This window comes from Hemitrygon akajei, chromosome 16 (assembly GCF_048418815.1).
Source record: "Hemitrygon akajei chromosome 16, sHemAka1.3, whole genome shotgun sequence".
Lineage (NCBI taxonomy): Eukaryota > Metazoa > Chordata > Chondrichthyes > Myliobatiformes > Dasyatidae > Hemitrygon > Hemitrygon akajei.
In genome coordinates this window covers 58,017,542-58,040,945 of record NC_133139.1, presented here as the reverse complement: position 1 = coordinate 58,040,945, position 23,404 = coordinate 58,017,542, and the positions used below count along the sequence as shown (strand labels likewise).

General features: G+C 41.1%; 2 protein-coding genes across 3 annotated transcripts in view; one reads left to right on the top strand and one right to left on the bottom strand.

Moving 5' to 3' along the window:
* Window positions 1-6,249, top strand: part of LOC140740076 (RING finger protein 11-like) — a 28,276-nt gene extending 22,027 nt beyond the window's left edge. For both annotated transcript variants that reach the window (XM_073068943.1, XM_073068944.1), the window contains exon 3: window positions 1,197-6,249. In XM_073068943.1, coding sequence (XP_072925044.1) covers window positions 1,197-1,368 — 172 coding nt within the window. In that variant the 3' untranslated portion in view covers window positions 1,369-6,249. The remainder of the gene's footprint in view (window positions 1-1,196) is intronic.
* trir (telomerase RNA component interacting RNase) lies at window positions 6,246-23,355 on the bottom strand. Its single transcript, XM_073068945.1, has 3 exons — window positions 23,036-23,355; window positions 16,159-16,236; window positions 6,246-14,986 (listed from the first exon to the last, which is right to left on the bottom strand). Exons 1-3 carry the CDS (start codon window positions 23,315-23,317, stop codon window positions 14,879-14,881), a joined length of 468 nt encoding a protein of 155 aa, XP_072925046.1. The 5' UTR covers window positions 23,318-23,355; the 3' UTR covers window positions 6,246-14,878.
* Window positions 23,356-23,404: the final 49 nt, after the last annotated feature.

Here is a 23,404-nt window from a genome sequence, read left to right as displayed (position 1 = left end):
CAAGCTTGGGAAAGCAACCAACCAACTGAGCTGGCTGCAGCACTGACCAGTATGACACAGCATTACCCGATCTGGTTGGGGCTTCTGTGTACCTATCCTGATCTAGGTCTATGAGCTCAGACTCCGAACTTTGGGTTAGAGCATAAAACAGCAGAGTCCAAGCACTTTGGCCCACTGTGTTGTGCTGACCTTTTAACCTACTCTAAGATCAATCAAACCCTTCCCTCCATGTTTCTGTCATCCAAGTCCATATCTGAGTATCTCTTAAATGTCTAATGTATCTGCCTCTACCACCACCCCATACTTTCCTCCAATCACCTTAAAATTATGCCCCCTCATGTTAGCCATTTCTATCCTGTCTGGCTATCCACTTGATGTATGCTTTTTAATCATCTTCACATGATATAATCTTTCAGCATTGGTAAAGGAAGGTAGAACATTGATGTAATGAGAGACTTTGCAGCCAGTTGTTAAAGGTTTCTTAAAGTTTACCAAGGAAGAGCTTAGCCAGAGTTCCTGTGGGTCCCCTTCAGACAGGAGTTGGAAAATTATGTTGAGCAGGAAGGAATTGGGGGAAATTAATATACTATGTCTTCACCGAAGAAGATATAAATAATTTGGAAACACAGGAGAGGTACAAGGGAAGGGAGCCAGGGGTCTATCCCTGCTGCTGTTGTTGTTTCAGATCACACTGGGTTAATTCTCAAAGTACAAATGTCTCTAAATCCCTGTTTCACTAACGACTTTAACCTTGTATTCTAGGGATGCTGACCATCCTGCTGGTGGTCACAGGGTCTCCACACTTAATTCTTGGCTTTCCCTCAGAGTTTTTCTTTTCTGCAGAATGAGGCCAATCCCTCTAGATAATTGAACTCTCCTCAATGGGGGAGGTGTAGTAGATCTTCAGTCCTCATTCTCCTCCTCACAGTGCTCAGAGCTACACAGTCCATACCACCAGCTGAGGTCTAATCGCTGTTTTCCAACTTTCTACCCTGTGCCTCTGCTTATAAGGCACATAATTTGGTTTGTTCCCTGTTGAACAGCAAGCATTTATGTACACCAGCCATCTGCTCTCTGTTGTCCCATTTATATGCTAAAGTCACAGAGTATTATAGCATGGAAGTAGGCCCTTTGACCTATCTAGTCCATGCCAAACTGCTAGTTAAATAATTTTGGTATGCTGTTTGTCCTCCCAGGTGTGTGATCTGTATGATGGACTTTGAGTATGGTGACCCGATCCGGTTCCTGCCGTGTATGCACATCTACCACATGGAATGCATCGATGAGTGGCTCATGAGGTCCTTCACTTGCCCGTCATGTATGGAGCCTGTGGATGCTGCCTTGCTCTCTTCCTACAAGACCAACTGACCTGACTTGCTAAACCTCACTGCACTTTGAATGTTGTGCCACCAAAAGAAAAGGAGAAAAAAAAGGGCTGGGGGGAGGGAGTGAAATGGGGGTAACATTGAACTCACTTGGAGCAAAGAATTCTCCTCTTGTCTCTTACCCATCCCCCCCATCCCATGCCAAAAATCAACCATAGCTTTTGTTTATACCAGACAGTGCATCTGCCTAGTTGACAATGCCGCCTTTTGGCCAGATGTTCTACTTAATACTGACCAGCAAAAAGGGAGGTGATTAAAACCATAGCGAAGGCTATGCTTGAACAGCTCAAAGGTGTTTGGTTTTTTAGCTTTCCTTTGCACATGCCGTTTTGATGGCCTTCATGTTGATTGCCCTTGCTTGCTCTGGGTCAAAGCAGCAACTTTGTGCTATGTGTCTTTTAGAGGAAATTTTCCTCCTGTTGTCATACAGGCATGGGGGTGGGGGGCAGTTGCCACAATGTCCTTCCCTTGGAGGCTGCTCCCAGTTGTGATTGGCTTTGGGCTGAGTTTAGACAGGAGGCACCTGAATAACCCTGTCTGAGGAGTTGGATGATTCCACTCAAGGTGTGGAGTTGAAGAATCATTTGAATGGAGAGGCACTGAACCTTGATGTTGGTGGGATTGTATCTTTTTCAGACTCGGGATGTGGTCACATGTGGCTAGGGTGTGCTGTCTATGATGACGTGCTGTCTTGGAACCTCTGCACAGGGAAGGTGCGTTATTGCCATTTCTCTGTGTGGCTACACTTCAGCTGCTGAGATGGAGCTAGCCTCCAGACAAATGGGAAACACATGAATCTCCATTGTCTCTACTCCAGCCCTGCACTGCAGTACACAGATGATGTTTCTGTATACGCCTGGAGGAGAGCTTGGAATTAGTGTGAGCCCATTTAGCACAGTCCGTGAGAGAATGTCTCCTCACTAAACATTCTCACCAACCTGGCCTGGCCACACAGCCAATCCTCTGACTACGGCACTCAAATATGTGGATCTCTCCCAATGTTGAGAGGTACGCCTTGGTGAAAGCAGGTATTGATGCAGTGTAACTAACAAACACGCACGTGCACACAAACACACACTCTCTACCTACCCCTCCCTCTCTCGAGCTGAGGAGAGGAGATTTTGTGCACCAGGCTGCAGTGATCTCCACACAACTTGTGCTTTGGAACCATGGATTACTAGCACCTTAAAGCACCGAAATGTTTCACCAAATGCTGACTCTGCAGAATCCTCCCAATTCATTAGTAAACCAACCAGCATGTTCTGCCAGGCAAGCATTGCTAACACTGAGAAGTACAGTGTTCATTCTGCTCTGTTACCCAGACTGTGGACACACATCACACCAGATCTTCGAATGGTTCGTCCACTCCATGTTCTGTCCAGCAAGGGATTAACCTCCTTCCAGGTGTTACTTCACTGACCCATGGAAGTCCCTGACCTTTGACCAGGTGAAATGGAAGAGCATGTGGGGGATGACTAATTTCCTGGGGTTATTTTGGTGGAAACAGGCACAGCTCAAACTGTCTGTACACCTGTGTTGTCAAGCATGTCCACAGTGCTGGAGTGGGAGAAGTTGCTGCTTTTGGGTTGGGAGTTCTGTGATTTAAGCATAGTAGTGTTGTACGGGTGGCCTTGTTTCTGGGTTTGGGTGCCACGTGGCATTCCCGTGTCCAGCTGCTGCTCACCTATCCACCAGTCAGTGAATTAATAGTAGCCCTCTTGCCCAAGGCTTCAGAGCCCACTACTGCAGCCTACCCATGTTCCTCAGGGGTTGGGATCCAGCTTAGACTTTCTTGCCTGAATGCTGAGAACTCTAACTGCAAGAGTGGGACAGGTTGTTTGAAACGTGATGGAAGGATTCGAATATGTAAGCTGTGCTTTGCCTTGTACCACGTTGCGGACTGTGCTGAGTAGGAATGTGTTTTTCAGTTGCATCTGCCCCTAATCTTGACCAACAGGCTCTGGGTGCTTCCGACCACAGTGGGGAAAAGGGCTCTGAGTTGCATTGGTATGCTTGGATGACTCTGGGTTGGATTCTAACACTGGCGACCTGGGAGAAACCTCCCATTGGCCTGCAGACACATGGAACGCCACAGTTATCTGCAAGCTCTGAGGGATTTGCCCAATTTATGGCGCTTGTACACTCCAGGGATCTCAAGCTAATGTAGGATTTTAAAAAAAATCTTGGTACTCATTAACTAGCAGTAAATGTGAATATTAGTACTGAAGGTGACAAGTGCAGGAAGACTAATGCAAAATAACCAGCTTCTTTCACTGCCCTTTAATCCATTGTCCTTGAGATGGTAAATGTCCCCTCTCCTGTAAGGGAGATGGTTTCAGTAAATCACATAAAGGTTTTAAACTATTTCTATATTTCTAGACTGCTACACCATTCTGTCAGTGGCAGCTGTGAGTGTGCTGCCCTCTGCACGGATGTTTTCTCTCCCATCAGGTGTTAAGCTGGCCCGTGAGGGAAGCCTGCTACCTGGCAGAGTCATAAGTAGCCATGTACCTTAAAGCAAGGATTCACTGGGCATGGTTTGATTATGAATCCTGAAGTGTTGATCAATTCTGTTTATTACTGCTTTTCCCTGTGGGTAGATGCCAACTCTCTATGGATACATTCCAGGCCCAGACTCCTGCCTATTCTCTCTGAGCCCTGCTGTCACGTGGCCAATAATTTGGGTGCATTGCTGGTTAACCCTTGGCCAACATCACCAATTTTTCCAACACTTTGTACAGAAAGTGTTCAAAGAATGGCTTTGTTTTTCACATGCTCATGTTTTTTTTCACCTGGGGTGTGAAAGTTGCCAAGAAGTTCAGTTTTAATTCCTGGAGACTGACGGAGAATTCTGGAAGGTTCTGTGTGTTTCAGATCAGTTGATAGTGATTATCCTAGGGCCTGAAGCTGGTGTCTCTCTGAGCAAGCTTGAGCACTCCTCAGTTAATTCCCCCAACACCCTGAACTAGGCAAGTGACACCTGAATGTGGTCAGATTTACTGTTAAATGTGCATTTGTATAAAATTCTCCTGTTTCTAGGTAAGGTGTTAATGCAAAAAGTTAAAGTAATCTAACATAAGATGGTGTCATTGCACCCAGGACACTCAGTTGTTGAGCTTTTATTTTTGATTTTGTTGTTGACAAGTTGGAGTAGTAAAGAATTTTGGTTTTACCAGGGATCTCTTGGTTTTCCTCTTAGAAATGATTTAGACTGGGTTTGGTTCCACTTGGTGACTGCAGTTGTTTCTACCCAGAGTTTTACCGTGGGTCTCTTGTTCGACCACAGGTGTAGGGCATCGGTCTAACATCTATTCCCAGTTCACTTCCACCTTCCTGTAGCAGACTCCCCTCAAATACCCTCATGCTCAAGCTGGTGATGCCTGGTCTCTGTTCCCATACCAGCTGGTGCCTTTACCTGACAACATCAGGTGGAACTTCAGAAGTGCCTGTTAGCCCTTATGCTGCCTCAGAACCCTTTGGCTGAAATGTCTCTGGGATTCCACTCTGCTGTATAGAGCATATATTGGTGACTTGCTTTTTGCATCTGTGATGCCCTGGTGCTGTTCCTGAAATGGATTTGAGTTAATTCCATTGATGGAACATGAAGCTTTGGTGAGTTAATATGATACTCTATTTGGGTGTGGATTTAATGTAAACTTGCACATTCTCTGATAGAAAGGAATGCATATGCAGAAACTGCAATAATATGTGTAGAAAATATGTCCACATTAACTTGTTCCATGCTCTTAGGAATGACAAATGTTCAATTATGTTGGAAACGGGGTTTTTGAATGGGGGAAAAGTGTGACTTTGAATTGGGCTCTGGACTATGTTTTCTGCCAGTGTCCCTTACTGATCATGGGGACTTGGTCTATAACATCACAGATCTTGGACTGTTACATGCAGACTTGGCATTAACAAACAGCTTCCCCTATCAGATGGACTACTGTTTGGGAAATGGCAGTGCTGGAACTGCACGTTGAAAACAAATGGCCTAGGCAGGAACACAAACTGCAAGGAATTTTAGCATTACTTTATTGGATGGGGAAGTTTATAATGAAAATGATCAAGGATCAACTTCATTCACTATATATATATAATGTATATATGAAATTCATTGTGACAGGGTTAGGAGACCTATTTCAGTGTGGCTAGGGTTCTCCGCCAACAGGTTGTGGAATCGCAATGAGATTAGAGTCTATGTTGATAGACAGCAGATCATCACTATTTGACAGGGGAAAAATAACCAACCCAATCTATAAAGAAAACCAGTATTAATTGCATTTTTTGAAAATTTTGGATGATAATCTTAGCCAATGTAAGCTGGTATCCTCTAGTCAGAGGTGTAATTGTGGATATGTAGAGATAAACTTGAACATTCAGTTGGAAGTACAAGTCAAGAAATATAGAAAATTGAAATAGTGCTGTGCTGGAATCTTTCCTTTTACTCCTGCAGCTTGTCACTGCATTATATTGGCAGTTTAATTTACACATAACTTCCCATGTGTTATCAGTTCCTTCAGCCATGCTGAAGCAGATCTTTCATCTGCACAACTCTCATAGGCTGCACCTCAATTTCTTGGCTGCACACTTGACTTTAGAGATTATCCTGCTGAGCGGTGGTTCTTCCATATCTGCTGCACCACCAGGATCCCCACCACCATTTTAAAGTCTTCAGACCTCAAACATAAGTCACTTTAAAACCCAAACAGGGTAAGACGTGTTTCACAAGGGTGTAGTCTAGGCCTGTCCTTCGGTTTGTGTATACAAGTGTCCTTTGGTTTGTGTATAGCCAGTTGCTGCTGGCTACATAAATGATGTAAAACATGTCTATTTTTAAAAAATAAAGAAACCTACAGGCTGATTTGTATCCATGGTTTTATTGGTGAGGTAGTCTGGATGCCGGTTACTGCTCCTTGGAGATGTTTGTTAGGCTGACCTGTGGCAAGGACAGAAAGGTCTGTCCCCAAACCACTGGCTTATAGAGGAGCAGCAAAACGAGAGTGTAAAGGAATGGGAGGGTGTGAGAACTGAAGTGGAACAAAGCCTTGTCAGCAAGAAAAAGATGCTCTCCAATTAAATAGTAATGTAAACAGTAAAAGCTCCAAAACAATAAGCACTTCGACCCATCTAGTCCACACCAACCACAGCACCCTCCAAGTCCTTCCCTTCTATGTACACACCCAAATTCATCCTAAATGTTGCAATTGTATCCCACTCAACCACTGTTCTGGCAGCTTATTACATTTAAGTGTAGAGCACCAGGAAAAATTACCTTTTAAAAATCTTGTCTTTTGGTCTAGTTTTGAACTTACCAACCCTGGGGAAAAGACTGACTATCCACTATATCCATACCCTTCATGATTTTATAAATTGAGGTCACCTCTCATTCTCCTTTACTCCAGAAAATAAAGTTCTAGCCTGGCTGACCTCTCAGTCAAAATACAGCACAGAAACAGGTCCTGTGGCCCATCTAGTCAATGGCAAATCAATTTAAGCTGCCTACTCCCATTGACATAGCCATCCATATTCATATCCATATCCCTAACCCATGACCTCTGGTGGCCACTTGCATTTGCCCTAACTATACCCCTCAATTTTGTATACAGTACCTCTACCAAATCTTCTCAATCTTTGACATGCTAAACACAATCCTAACTTATTCAATCTTGTTTACATTTTTCCTGTAGGTAGGTGACCTCAACTGCACACAATACACCAAATTAGGCCTCACCAACATCTTATACAACTTCAACATAACATCCCATCTTCTGTACTCAATACATTGAGTGCCAAAAGCTTTCTTTATGACTCTATCTACTTGTCATTCCACTTTCAATGAATAAAGTACCTGTATTCTCAGGTTCTATCATACCCCTCAGTAACCTACTGTTCACTGTGCAAGACCTACCTTGGTTGGTGCTACAAAAGTGCAACACTTCACACTTGTCTGCATTAAATTCTGTCTGCCATTTTTTTCCAGCTGATGCACATCCCTCTGTAAGCTATGATAGACTTCCTACATTTCCAATAAAAAAATCTTTGTCATCTGCAAAGTTGCTGATCCAGTTAACACATTATCATCCAGGTATTTGATATAGATGACAAAGTACCCAGCACTGGTCCCTGCAGCACACAGGTAGTCATAGGCCTCCAATCAGACAGAGGCAACCCTCTACTACCACTCTCTGGCTTCTCCCACAAAGCCAAAGTCTAACAACAACATACACAAAATGCTGGTGGAACACAGCAGGCCAGGCAGCATCTATAGGGAGAAGCCAAAGTCTAATTCAATTTACTACCTCATCCTGAATACCAAGTGACTGAACCTTTGACCAGCCTCCCATACAGGACCTTGTCAAGTGCTTACTGAAGTCCATATAGACATTCACATTCACATCCACTTTCCTACTAACTTCCTCAAAAGACTAAACTAGTAACTCACATACACACACACAATGCTGGAGGAACTCAGCAGTCCAGGCAGAATCTGTGGGGGGAAAAAAGTACAGTCAACTTTGGGCCAAAACCATTACGTAGTACTCTAAGATTGGTTAGACATGACCCATCACACACAAAGCCATGGTGACTATCCTTTATTGGTTCATGGCTATACGAATACCTGTATATTCAATCCTTTCGAATACTTTACAATAATTGCCTGTTTTTTTTTGTCTTTCTTACACCGCATAACAGTATTAGCTGGTACCTCACCTATCGCTAAGGACGATTTATCCACCCTAATTTGCCTCAAGACAGCAATCGTCCCCCTCCTCTAATCTGTTTAGAGTCCATGACCTTGCTGCAGCTTTACCTCACTTCTAGACTGTGTCCATTTCCTGAGTAAATAGATGCAAAAATAAAATTTAATATCTCTTGGCTCCATGCATAATTACTATTGTGATCTTCCAGAGGACCAGCTTTGTCCCTTGCAATCCTTTTGCTCTCAACACATCTGTATAATCCCTCTTCTATTTCACCTTCTCTGCTAAGACAACCTCATGCCTTTTAGTCTTGATTTCTCGTGTTCTCTTGCATTTCTTGTCCCCCATAATCCCCACCTTATTTGTTCCCTCCTGTCCATACCTGCTGTGCACCTCCTTCTCTCTTAACCAGGGCCTCAGTATCTCTTGAAAACTAAGGCTCCCTACATTTGTTATCTTTACCTTTTTAATCTGACAGGCACATACAAGATTTGTACTCTCAATTTAATTTTTGAAGCCCTCCTCTTTTCAAGTATACCTTTGCCAGAAAACAGCCTGTCCCAATCCTCACTTGCCAGATCTTCTGATACCATCAAAATTGGCCTTTCTCGAATTTAGAATCTCACATGCCCTGCCTCATTCCCTAACAGCAAATCCATTATCATATGCTCTCATTGGGTCTTCTATGTACTAATGAAGGAAGCTTTGCTTAACACATTTGATGAACTCTATCCTGTCTAGTCCTTTAATAGTATTGGATTCCCAATCAATATGTGGAAAGTTTAAATCACTTACTATAACAAACTCTCTTCGACTGACAATCGATTTTCGATTTTCTGGGTAAGGTTGCATGGAAGACCTGCCTATGTTGCAAGTCTCCCTTCTCCATGCCACCAATGTTGTTCAAGGGAAGGGCAGTAGGACCCGTACAGCTTGGCACCGGTGTCGTTGCAGAGCAATGTGTGGTTAAGTGCTTTGCTCAAGGACACAACATGCTGCCTCAGCTAAGGCTCGAACTAGCGACCCTAAGATCACTAGACCAATGCCTTAACCACTTACAAACAAATGTTACTTTCAACAGTCTGCGATCTCTTTGCAAGTTTATTCCTCTATTTCCCTCTGACTGCTGAGTGGTCTGCAATATAGCTCCATTAACGTGGTCATACCTTTCTTATTTCTCAGTTCCACCCATAACTCCTCATTAGTGGTATTCTCCAGTCTGCCGTGATAGAGCACTGCTGTGCCATTTCCCCCTTCTAAAACTGTCACATCTAAAACTGAACCCCCAAATATTGAGCAGCCAGTTCTGCCCTTCTTGCAAACAAATCTCATTAATGGCTAGAATGTCATAAATCCAGGTGTTGATCCATGCCCTGAGCTCATCTGCCTTTCCTACGATACTTCTTACATTGAAACATATGCAGCTCAGGATACTAGTCGCACCATGCTCCCTAAAACGCCGGTCCTCTAGTCTAGGAACCGTCTTCATATACATCTGCAATTTCACCAGCTCAAACATGCCTTTCCTATAATGGTGACCAATAGTGTACACAATGCTCCAAGTGTGGCTTCACCAACAACTTGTTTAACTGCAGCATAATGTCCTATTCCTAAACTCGATACCCTGACTGATGAAGGCCACCTTCTTCACCATCCTGTGTATTTGTGAAGCCACTTTTAGTGAACCTCCCAGGCTCCTTTGATCCACATGTCAGTACCTTTCCATTCACTGTGTAAATCATACCCCGGTTTGAATGTCCAAAGTAAGTCACCTCATACTTATCCAAGTTGAATTACTATTCCTTAGCCTATCGCCCTAACTGATCAGGATCTCCTTGGGAGACAGTGATAATATGATAGAATTCATCCAGCAGTTTGAGAAGAAGATAAAAAGTCAGATGTAACATGCAGGATAGACAAAGTCAGAGGATGTTGCTTACTTGAATTTTCAGGCGGCCTTTGACAAGGTGTCACACGAGGCTGCCTAACAAGATGAAAGCCCATGGTATTAAAGATATTAGCATAGATAAGACAATTGGCTGACTAGCAGGAGGCAAAGACTGGGAATAAAGGGGGGCTTTTCTGGTTGGCTGCTGGTGACTATTTATGTTTCACAGGGGTCAGTGCCTTGACTGCTTTTCACATTATATGTCAATGATTTGGATGATAGAATTGATGGCTTTGTGGCCAAGTTTACTGATGATACCAAGATAAGTGGAGGGGCAAGTAGTGTTGAGGAAGCAGGGAGTCAGCAAGACTTAGATTGGGAGAATGGGCAAAGTGGCAGATGGAATAAAGACAAAGACTTTTATAAACAGGGAGAACATCCCTGGGCTGAATGGCATAATTCTGCTCCTATGTCTTATGCTCTTTAATATGTTTCAATTCTGCAACTACCTCCATCCATGTACTATGTACATGATCTATGATTTTCCCTGGGGTACAGGAAACACAAAGTAACTTTAAACAAATGATATACATGTTACATTTATGTGTTTAACTGTAGAGTTTGTGTTAGTCCTGACAGCAATCCAATCTTTCCGAGTAATTTCACACAGAGTCACAGCAAATCCGGGTAGTTGGAGACTGCGGGCGGCAGCTGCATCCCAGAATAAGGGTATGGTAGAGGTGTTAAAATGCTCCAGTGTGAGGTCTTTGGCCAACAACCCACTGTTAAATAATCATTTTATAGATGTTTGTCAGGTAAAATAAGACCACTGTGGCCAACATTAACTGAGAGAGGGCAGAAACAATAGCTACCTGGCAAACAATTATACCCAGACAGCTGGGGAATTTGAAAGAGACCTCCTGTTGCAAAATATTAATAGTAATAATTCATTAGATTAATGGTGTTTCACTGTGTCAAAATACAATTGTGTCCAAAAGCAGCTCCCCCCACACCCGGTCTCACTTCAAAGCTCAGAGACAGCAGTATTATGACACTGCTGTGGAGTTCACCCAATCATAAATGTGAAACATTGCTAGTGTTACTGTGTCAGTATGTCAATGACTGTGTGCGTGTATTTATGCAGTCTTGTCAGTATCTATGTCAGTGTGTATAAATTTGTCAGTGCATGTGTTGGGGGAAGGGACAGGGATGAATTATATTTACAGGTGCATGGTAAAAAAGTTAAACAAGTTATCCTCCCAGTGCAGAATTAAGTCCAAATTAACTCCTAGTATTCAAGTGGCGTTGAGTTTGAACCTGATTAAACTGTCATTGGATGCAACTACATTGATTTGAAGTAATGCAATAAAACTGCCTCAGCAGGTACTTATTTAAACAGGCCCTACCCATCATACGCTGGTATCACTGCCTGAACCAGTAGCATTACAAGCCCAATGACTACACACTCCCACAAGCCCAGCTGCACAACAGCCTCAACTCCAGTCAAACATTAATATAACTATACTCCGCAAATTCACACTTGATTTAAATCCTACAAAAATTAGTTTGCTTTAATATAGAATTGTTCACATCATTGGGAAGGAAGGCGCAGTCTTGACTGCCTCCCACTTTCCAACATGTGCACTGTTGCACTCTCACTAAACAAAAATCACCAGGCTTGACCTGGATACTGTACATTCTTAATGTCAAGGCACTCATTTAAACAGCTCAAAAAGATAAACCATTAGACTACAAGACCCAAGAGCAAAATTAGGCTGTTCAGCCCATCGAGTATACTCCAAGGCTGATTTATTTCCCCCTCAACCACATTCTCCTGCTGTGTCCTCGTAACCTTTGATGCTCTTTCTGCTTTACATATTTGGGCTTTACATAGTGATTTGGGCTTCCACAGCTGTCTGTGGCAATGATTCATCATCCTCTAAAGAAATTCCTCCACATCTCTGTTCTAAAGGGGCGTCCTTTTATTCTGAGTCTATGCCCTGCTTCTAGATTTCACCCACTATTGGAAACATCCTCTTACTATCCAACTTTCAAAATTTGATAGATTTAATGAGATTCCCAGTTATTCTAAACTCCGAGTACAAGCCCAGAGCTAAACGCTCCTCGTACGTCAATCCTTTGCTGTAGCTGTATGCTTCAATCACCACATGGATACGGACTAATTACTTCTTGAACAGATAGATTCTCTCCAATGCCAGCACATCTTAAGCAGCCCAAAGCTGCTCTTAATGTTGCAAGTACAGACTGACCAATGCCTTATAAAACCTCAGCATTACAACCTTGTTTTTATATACTAGTCCTCTCAAAATTAATGCTATCATTGCATTTGCTTTCCTTACCACCGACTTAACCTGCAAATTAACCTTCAGGGAACCCTGCACGAGGACTCCCAAGTCCCTTTGCATTTATCCTGTTTAAAATAATAGTCTACACCTTTATTCTTTCTACCAAAGTGCACGATCACACACCATGTTCAATCCGCTACTTCTTTGCCCGTTCTCCTAACATGTCTAGGTCCTTCTGCAGATTCCCTGATTTCTCAACTCTCCACCTATCTTTGTATTATCCACATACTTGGCCACAAAGGCATCAATTTCAACATCCAAATCACTGATATAAAACGTGAAAAGAAGCAGTCCTAACTCCAACCTAGTCACTGGCAGAAATCAGCACCTCCTCATCTCTGTAACCAGGTATGGAGCTAAAATCAAAAGGCACATGCCAAAGTTGATGTTCAAGGTCTATCCATGGTAGACAATGCCCATCTCTCACTGCTCTTAACTCACCAGTCATAAAGAGTCAGTAAGCCATAGGCCATCTAGCTACCAAAGTGACCCCACTGCAATGGTAATCATATCCCATCCCAACTCTGGGAACTGAGGGCAACTAGCAGAGAACCAGAATTAATAACATAATGAACTCATTGTTCATCGTTGACACTTTTGACAGTGGTTTCTTCTTGGTATTTTGAATTGAAGCTTAGAATTAAGACTCATTAAATGACTTTGGAAAGAAAATTATGCTAATATCCTCATGTACCCCATGGTAGGTTTTCTGTACACCTGAGAGAAATATAAAGACTCCAGGATATCATGTCCACAGCAGGTCCTGCAACTGTCAATTACAGTGAAGAGCCACACACAATCAACAGGATACTATTCCTGTGGTCAGGAGCTCCGAGGAACACTCTCCATCTTCATGGGCCATAATGAGAGATCAGAGATCAGAATGAATAATGCACCCAGTGTGGCACAGTACACATTTTTAATACTAAAGCAAACAACTGGAAGGTGAATCAGTCACTATACTATTCTGTTACTGAGAGGAGATGGTGTGCCCCAGGTGCAATAAGACCAGGAAACTACACTGTTTCTGGACATGCTTTACATCCAAAGCATGAAAGAGAAATTGTGAAACAAGGATTTAAGTCCAGAAAGATGAGTGGTGGAAATCAAATTCAGAGAAGCAGAAACAATATTCAAACTGATTGTTAAACTAGAGACCTCTTGTAATATTCCAGCTGCTTTCCTTCTCACCCCTCACACCTATTTCAGGAAATCTTGTGTTGTTTACAACCAAACATCTATTAAAAATATCAACTGCCCACTCTGCATTTAACCATATAGCTTACAGCTTTGGAACTTACAAGACACTGATACAATTGGAAGATTGGTGGTTTCTTCCTGATCTCCACTGAGCCACAAGCAAAGGAAAACTGCTTCTCTCTCCCTGACACTCCATCTATAACATAATCACCAAACCCATGCTCTGAAGTCACTTTTTCCCCCTCACCATTTGATATTATTTTTGAGTAAAGTCTCACAGAGCACTCCGGGTTTAGTAGGCAGAGACATTGAACACCACAATGTAACAGGCTTAGTGGTTATTTATGGGTAAAGAAATTCAATCAAGCAAAACTAAGTCTTCTACTTGCACTGTGGAAGATGAACACTACCCAGGTGAAAACTCAGTGAGGTTATATGAAAATGTTCCACTAATTACACCTGAGGTAGTTTTGTGACCTTGAGAAACCTTTGCTAACCCTGCTCCAATTCCTGCGTTTACACTACTCTGCACACCCTCCCCCCCAACCATGCTGGGTCACTCACTCATGGCTGTGCCCGATCCACTGGACTATCCCGTAATGGAACACTAACATCTACATCCTCAGCTTTGTTCACTGGATAGACCTCACCCCCAGGATAAAAAAGCGTGAAGTCCAGTCAAGACCCAATTTGGTCACTCGTCTCTAGATCTAATGATGTAAACAAGAAATAAGTCCTACTATTGCCTCTTGCCCTTGGGGGCCAAAAGAAAAGAACAGCAACACTCAGGCACTGGGCTCTTCAAAGAAATGCACAAAACATAGAACCAGACCAAGAACAAACCAGATAGTCCCATTATTTGCTTATGCCAACTTGGCAAATACACTTGCCAAAGGGAGGTCAGCAAATTATGCAATATTATATATACATTTCAAAAATTGACTACAGTTCTGTAGCTAATAACTGCAGGCACAGAAGATCAAATATGCATGGAGCTTTCTGTTTACTGACAATTGGAGCTATAATCGTGCATATTATAAAAAATAAAGATTAAAAGTATCTGAAAACTATGTTCTATGGAGAAACCAGTATGTGGATAGCTACAACAGGGGCTGTACACTAATAATCACTGAAACTGGATTATAATGATAAAAATTAAACAATGCATTCGATGTTTTGCAGGTGTTGTTGTCAAACCACAAATTCAAATAAATACATATTTCAGGCCATCAAAAATCTCATACTGTCTGTACAGTCAGGGCAATGGGTTGAGGACTTGATCTGAACGGTGTAAAATATAATACAGTTCTTGTCTGCATGGGCTTGCAGATGAGGCTATTTAACAAGAGGCCGGGTTTTGTCGTCATCACTGCACTGATGTGCTTTGTACTTCTTCACCTCTGCCATGTATTTTGCCCACGCATCTCCTCCACGTGCCTCAGCCTGGGAAGGGAAGGGAAAGAAACAGGCAGACTGAACATCGACATTGCACAAAGCTAGATACCATACAGTAGGGAGGCAGGTGAAGGGATAACCTTTGAGCATAACAGACAAGAATTCAACATCCAAATCTCGTGCCAACTCCAACAGAAAAACATTGGCAATTTAAAAACAATTCTTCTTGTTTTGATTTTTGCAGTCATGGTTCCACATGGCATGGTTTCAACACCTCATTCAGGAGGGCAGTCTTGTGCCTACTCTGAGTATACACAGAGCAGTTGAAGTGCCTATGCCCTGGGATGGTTGCAAACTCAAGTACAAAAACAGGCAAAAATCCAAAGCCTGTACCAGTTCAAAAACACAGCAATTCCTTTGGTTTTTAAAATTGTTAAGGTTTTAATCACAAATGAACAAAAGCTTTAATCTGAGCACTAGATTTTAGGAAGTTAAGACTTTAAATTTAAATGTCAAAAGGAATGGTAATAGGAAGACTTTTACATGGAGACTTATTTTTCCCCACAGCACAGCCAAGAGATTTGACAGAGGTAGTCAAAATTGTAAATTAATTGGTTCCAGAGATTTCAGCTAATTAGCAAATCTCTAGAATCACAAATATATAGCAAAATAATGCCATTTGCACCATTTTGTCCCTAAAATGTCCACTGTATTCCCACTACTCAGCACCCAGCCCTAGCCCTGTATATGACAGCACTTTGAGTAAATCTTCAAATACTTTATAAATACAGTAGCTGCTCCCTCCACCTGCCTTTCAGAACAGTATGCTCCAGATACCCACCTCCCTCACAATGGAAAATTCCCATTTTCCCTCTGAACTTCCTATTGATTATCCAAAATTACTTTGTCACCAGGGGTGATATGAAGCAATTTTTTTCCTTAAGTATACATAAGTTATTGTAAACAGGACTGTTCTGCCTTAAAAGCTGTTAGAAGCTGAAAAGAAAATTGGTTAAAAATTTGAAGGAAATCATGCTGCGGGTCACTATGACAGAGCAGGAAAGTGGGATAAGTTTGTAGAACCATTAAAAAGCTGGTACAGGCACAATGAAAAGACTGGGCCCTTGCACTATATCTTTCTATGAAATAAAATAATTTAAGTCAGTAGATAGTTTGTCAAAAGCACAATTAATTACTTTCTAAAAGCTTCAGATTCTTACCTCCTCATCAGCCTTGTGTTTCTTGGCTACCATTCCCGTCTTGAGGGCTAGCTTTGCCCCACCTCGCCGCTTTCCCACCTGGTGTAAGGGACAGAAGACTGCAACCATTACACGAGCGCTTGGAGCTGCAATGTCAATGCTGCCCACAATGTAATTAAACAGGACTCCTGAAATTAGACCTCATTCCACACAGTATGCATCTCCCACGACAACGTCTCAACGCACTTCTAACATACAGTATACAAGCTACTGTGAGCGGAGGTAGGCCATTCTTTACACTCCCCTATAAAGCAAAAGTAACAGTGCAGGTGTTACCATTTTAAAGACCACCAACAGCTCTTTAAATGTTCAATGGTAAATCAGCCAGACATGTAACATGAATATTTGTAATTCCATCAATGTTTGTAAGTTTTCCTTAAAAGTTATAATTTGAATTTGATCTTTCTTGCAAAAGTTAAGACAGATTTGTGGAACTAGCCTGTTAAATAAGCAATGCTTCAATCAAATGGCTTGGACCCTGCTCCCCCTTTCTTAAAATGTTAACCCCAACTTCATGTTTGCAAGTTAAGAAAGTGCTTTAAAAAGCAAATAACTTGTTTCAGCACAAATGAATCCTTGAAAATGTTTGTTTTTTCTGGTCTTTGTTACTACTTTGATTTGCAAATATTGTTATAGCTTGTTATAATTTCTGAACGACCACCTGATTTAAAAACACAAATTAAAACTGAAATGAGAATATGCACATTTCAAGACGTCAGCCTCCAGTTTACTCTCTAGCCAGCTTTTTAAGATGTCTACAGTAACATAGTAGTTAGCGAGAGATTATTACAACTCAGGGCGGAGTTCGGAGTACAATTCCAACATCATCTGTAAGGAGCCTGTATGTCCTCCCCATGGAATGTATGGGAATTCTCCAGGTGCTCCAGTTTCCTCCCATGATCCAAAGGCATAATAGTTAGAATGTTAATCGGTCATTGTAAATTTCCAGTGATTAGGCTAGGGTTAAATCAAGTTGTTGGGAGGCACGGCTTGAAGGGCTTATTCCGTGCTGTATCTCTAAATAAAATAAATAGAATAACAAACCTGCAAAGAGTGTATAAATTGAACAAGTTTATCCTATGGAACAATCAAGTGACTGCTTACCCAGTGCTAATATTGGTACTTGCAGGTGTTTTCAGTATTTATTCTGCTTATTAAAAATACAATCAGAATGTTTCAAAGGATTTATCATTTGTTTTCCACATTTCCTTCCAGGGAGTGGTTTTAGAAGTTCTGGTTAAAAAAAAACTTTAAGCCAGAGAGATGTGAAAATCTACACATGAATATAAACAAGCAGAACAACTGGAAAATTGATTTAGCTAATCAGCTACAATACCAGTGGCTGGTATGATCACATCCTCATATTGACCAATCATGGGCTCAAAATATAGGCCACAGAAAACAAAGGAAAACACAGGAGTTTCAACTCTGTTCAAGGCACCCCCCCCCCACCCCCGTAGCTTTTAAATTTCCAGAACTAATGGGCCAGCATCCACACAACTAATTATTTAAAATCAATGCCAAGTAGATTCTATTCAATATATTTGTTAAGATTTTTTTCTAAACTTCTGTTAAAAGAGGCAAAAGTCCATGCTATAAATCAATATGAAGTCATTTTCAAATATTTTTCATATTTTCAATTAGCATCTGTGATGATTACTTTAACTGACTTTTTTACTCCCCATCTAGCAGAAAAAAAATGAAGTTGTGCTAAATTTGTGGCATAACAGATAAAGATTAAGTGAGCAGTGCACTTATAGACAAAATACAATATTGTCATTGGTTCAACATTACATACAATAAATGTTATTTTCCCACAACTTTTTCATGCCCCATTAATACTTGTGAAATCTGTGTACCGTAAATGAATACATTTGAACATGGGACTCTAACCGGGCTGCATTCATACCATTGGTTGCAATGTTTTAAGAGCAAATCACCCAGTTGCACTAAATTTGTATTAAAGAAAATTAATAGCTACTACTGAAACCACCACCCTCAAAGGGTAACCATAATACAGGTATTTAAAACAGTATGCAAACCATACGTGATAACAGTATGTAGCTTTTGATAGATACTTTAGTCTACGTAACACAGTGGATATTTGTACCCCATCCAAATTGTATAACACTTAATTTATTTTAGCCTAAAATATTCTCAGAAGTCTAATCATTAAATGAAATTTTGACACTAATCTGGACAATGATTTGTTATTATTCTGGTGTGCTCTAGGCAGTGGCATATGATGTTAAATCACATCACTTGGCTTACTTAACCTAACAGCCGAAGAATTTCAATGTTCATATACAATTCATTTGAAGCTGTAAGCAAAGTTTTACGGGACTGTACACTTAAAATACTCTATTTCCATTGTTCTGATCTAGATCAATATTAATCTCCCAGTTTGGAATGTTTATTTTCCTGGATAGGTGATTTGGCTTCTAGGGTAGGCTTTAGTAACTGGAACAGCATGTAGAGGCCACACAGCCTTGAAACAGCATGGAATGTAAAAAGACCCAAAAATGGTATGGTTATTCAAACTGAAGATAATTATATACAGACAACCCAAAAAGTTGCTTAGTGTGAAGAATCAACCAAAGGCTTAACTGAAGCAGGAACTCTTGGAGATATACTGCAACAGCAGTATATAATGCAACACTGTTCCATTCAAAGTAACCATTGGGAAGAATACTTTGCCCGAAGTTTACATTTTTAATGAAATAACATTAGACCAACAACCAGTTGACTAAATGCTCTGAAAAGGAAGGTCACATCTAAATACCAACATCCTCAAACACCTAAAACTATCACTTTTCTATAGCAGAGGTAAATTTGGAGGTATAAATTTATACTTTGGAGAAGTATAAATACTTCTATTTATACCATGGGACATTAGTAGTTACAACAATACACTTAATACAAAAATGATAATATTTTTGGCAGAGTGATAGCACAGGCCCTTTGGTCCATAATGTTGTGCCAAACCGATTAAGTGAGTAATCAAATGGCCAATTAAACTTATTCCCTGCGCCTAGACAATGTCTATATCCATGAATATACTATCTAAACCGTAAAAGATACCGAATAGTCATAGTAGAAACTAAAAATTTAGGTTTGTAAGTGAGATACTCCATGTCTATGATCAGTTTTGTTGAGGCCATATTTCTAGGTTCCAACCTAACAACCATTTCACTCAAAGTATTAAAGAGCCACCACACACAGTACTTGCTAGTTTTTTTCAAGTAATTAACATACAAATGCTCACACATTATGTACATCAGAAAGGCAAGTCCTTCAAGGCAAAATTTAACACTAAGTAAAAGTTATACTCCTCATAGTGAGCAACAGCCTCCTCATTGAGTCTTACAATATTTCTCAAATGCAAATCAGTGATATGGGATTCAGATAATCATGTACATAAATTACTACATGCAAATGAATATAAAGGAAGGTACAGATAGGTGCAACAAGTTAACCAAGGGGATGAAGACCTTCAACAGCTCTGAAACTCAAATTTAAGTGTTAGGTTTCATTTGTATAATAGATTCTTTTGTACATAGATTCATTTGACTGACACCTTCTGGAAAACTGCACTCAGCTACAGGCATCACACTGCAGACGAGGTAAAGGCATTTGGAGTACTGATGATTCAGCAGAATGACACTGGGCTTGTGTATAAAGTTGACCTGTATTCCCTTAAGGTTAGAAAGTTAATGAATAATCTAGTTAAGGACTTTAAAATCACATACAGTGGATTACAGTTAATTGGTCAAATGGTTGACTGGGGGATTGACTCTTAAAGAACAGAAACTGAGAAAATAGCTAGGATTCCCTTCATTTATTTGGACATTATGCAACAATTGGGGCAGGAGACCGTTGCCGATCAGTTTCTAACTTGTGTCAGTAGCATGCACGCGTGGCCATTAAACACTACACTGTGCTTAGAGCTAACAGGTTTTAAATAGTGTCAGTTTTAAGTGTTTGTGTTCAAAAAGCAGTGATTTTTGTCACTAATAGTTGGTGAGAAATAAGCAGCAAGACAATTCAGAACTGTTCTGCTCACTGCAATTTTAAGCATTCAGGCATAGAGATGCCAGACACAACTAGGATCAAAAATGAAGCAATTACACTGCTTCAACAAGAACCATAAAGAATTTGAGAGTATCAATAATCATCTTGAATGTTAGAATGAAAATGAAGATTTGGAGGATGCAATCTTCGAAAGGATTGTATAAAGGCAGTCCATTATCTACATTACGTGTCTAGCTGATTTTGTTCATTTATAGTCAACCAAAACACAGCAGTGTGCACTGGATTAATTCCTCTGTCGATGACTATAAGGAACTAATAGTTTTATATAGTACTGCAGTAATATTATTAGTGTTCTGCTTTTCATTTAAATACATTGTTACTCAGTTCAACGATAGTTTGTCTTTCAAATACTTTTTTAACTACTTCCATAAAACTTATGCTAATTGGAGCAGCCACTTAATTAGGCCAAAACATACCAGCCCTTATGTGTCCTAATTAACTAGAATCCACTGTATATCAAACTTGATAGTCAGAAAAACTAGTTCCTCTGGTAGAAAAATTCAAGATAACTGGGTATAATTAGGTCTAGGCTATCAAAAGAATGAAATTTAGAAAACAAATCAAATTCTTCAATTTATTCCCTAAACAACTCAAATGATCTCAAAACCATATCTACAAATATGTCAAGTATTTGGGTTAAAGAGTAAGGGTGTCAAGGCATTTGTTTTTTCAAAAAATATAGCAGCTGTAAAACAATAGACAAGAGGTGAACAATTCAGGGCATTAAAAAAAAACTCCTGCATTGAGTCCTCAAGCTCTAAGGGATTAACTCAGTTTAAGACTTAAGAATAGGAAAGAAACATACAGGCCAGCTCACAACTCTTAAGGTTTTCCTTTGTTCTTTTTTCCATAAAAAAGTTTTTATGCCTATTCTTTTCATTAGGAAACTCTGATTTATCTATTTTCTGACCGTATGTAGGGCGCCACAGCTGTTGCTCTCCATTTTGGGACATCTCAAAACACTTCAGAATTCTTTTGAAAACGCAGTAACCATTGCAATGTAGAGGACACAGAAGCCAATTTGCATACAGCAAGCCCCTCAAACCACAAGTGAGCTAATTTGATTTAGTAACATTGCCTAAAGGGCAAATGTTAGGAAACCACAAAACTGCAACTATCCTAATAAGTTCACCAACTTCTAAAGTAATGTCTGATCTGAAATATTGATTAGTGCTCTCTCCAGAGATGCCAAATACTCTGTCAGTTTTATATCAGACTTTCAACCTTTTCGAGTACCTTTATTCCATCATGTATATGTCAACTCTTTGAAACACCCATCCAGCTTTCTTCCCATAGCTCTTCAAACTTCACAATTATATAAAACCATAAAATACTGGAAACACTATAGACAAAAGAGATGGGTAGGTGCAGATGGATCTAGATAAAGTTTGCAACATTCCTCCTCACCCAATTCCATCTGCCTAGTACCTACTCCTCATCTGGTTCTACTCACCAGCCTCTGTTCCACCCCTCATTTTTATAACTCTTGCTACTTTCCTTCAACATTCTCAGTCCTGTTGCTGGAGCTCCACTTAAAATAGTGACTATTCATTTGCCCACAGATACCGTCTGACCTATTGAGTTCTCCAGTTGTTTAATTTTTGTTTCAGCTTCCGGCATCTGCAGTCTTGCGTCTCCTTCAGGACTCAATGTCCAATTCAGTACCACTGTCTCCCTGACTGCTCTATCTATATTGTTCATAATTTTGAACAGGGGACTATTAAATGTCCCCTGAACCTTGGCTTAAAAACTGCACAACTCTTCTGCCTAATTGATATATCCAACCTTTACCATTTTGGTACTTGGAATTACAGAACACTTTAGCTAGGGTTTACTTTTATTTTACTTCATGCCATTAATATAATAGAAAATTTTAAAATAATCTGTAATAGATTTCTGATCTAACACATTATAATTCACACTACAAACAATGTCTGATACAAGTATTTCCAGCATTTTGTAGAATTGAACACTTGTAGTATTCTTCAAAAACAAATCAACTTGTCCTGTGAGCATCTTGGTTTGTGCTGGTGAAGTCCTAGTACTCTCCATTCACACCACTTTGGTTGAAGTATATATTTGCATCTTTTCTAAATCTATTAGGTGGATGTATATAACAGAATCTCCAGGAGCACAAGACTGAAATGCCATTCTGGATTACATATTACATAACTTCCCAGCTACAGCTGGGAGCTACAACTAACACAGTGCCCATCCTTCACTCACTAGGAAGGATGAATCTGGAGCAACAGTCTGCTGGAGGAACTCAGCAGATATGGCAGCATCATTTGGGCGGGCAGGGAGGGGGAGAAAGTAATGGGACATCTATGCTGCTCAGCATGCTGAGCTCCCCCAGCAAAATGAAGACGTAAGAGACCACAGATGCAGCGCCTTTATGGAGTTCCTCCAGCAGGTTGTTGCTCCTCTGTATGTCAGTTCCTGACATTTGTGGCTAATTCCAACACCTTGGTTCATTTATACATCACCATTTTGACAGCGACTGGCTTTAGTGAGAGGGGACCGGCTTTGGATTTACACGTTTGACGACCAACAGTGTGTGTCTGTGTGCGGTGGGAGGAGAGGTGGTAGGGGTAAGTTTTCCAGGTTTTTCTGTAAAGGCAGGCGGTGTCTCCTCTGTGACTCCAACACCAGGGAGGTCAACCTGTGGACACGGTTTATCACTGGTATCTTCACCCCAGCCCCATTCATTACCGAGGCAAATCAGAGCCAAATCTCTCGCTCTTACAATATTCAGTGTGGGTTTCCTGCCGGGATGGCCGTCGCTCCCGGCTTCGGAGCCACGCTTGCCGCCGTTCTCCGCGTCAGCACCGCTCGCTTCCCGCCTCTGCTTCTCCTCCTCCATCTTCTTGAAGAGCTCCATGAAGCTGCCGTCGTTGGCGAAGGCATTGACGCCGGGGGTGCGGGCTGGACTGCCCGAAGCTGCTGCCGACCCTCCACCCGGGCTACCGCCCGCTTCCCGCCGCCCAGCACTTCCAGAAGCTTCGCGGCCCCGTCTCCGCTCCGCCATCTTGGCTACCCCGGCCGCTACGTCTGCTGGGAGCACTGATAGTTCTGAAAGGAATAAATGCTAAATGAACAAAATAACCACTCAGAC

What these genes read in the sequence shown, in the direction of transcription:
- trir (XM_073068945.1), bottom strand. Translation starts at nt 23,317, where the DNA reads ATGGCGGAGCGGAGACGGGGCCGCGAAGCTTCTGGAAGTGCTGGGCGG. An exon ending in GGAAACCCACACTGAATATT is followed by an intron (nt 16,237 to 23,035) that starts GTAAGAGCGAGA and finishes CCCTTACACCAG; the next exon opens with GTGGGAAAGCGGCGAGGTGG. An exon ending in AACACAAGGCTGATGAGGAG is followed by an intron (nt 14,987 to 16,158) that starts GTAAGAATCTGA and finishes TTCCCTTCCCAG; the next exon opens with GCTGAGGCACGTGGAGGAGA.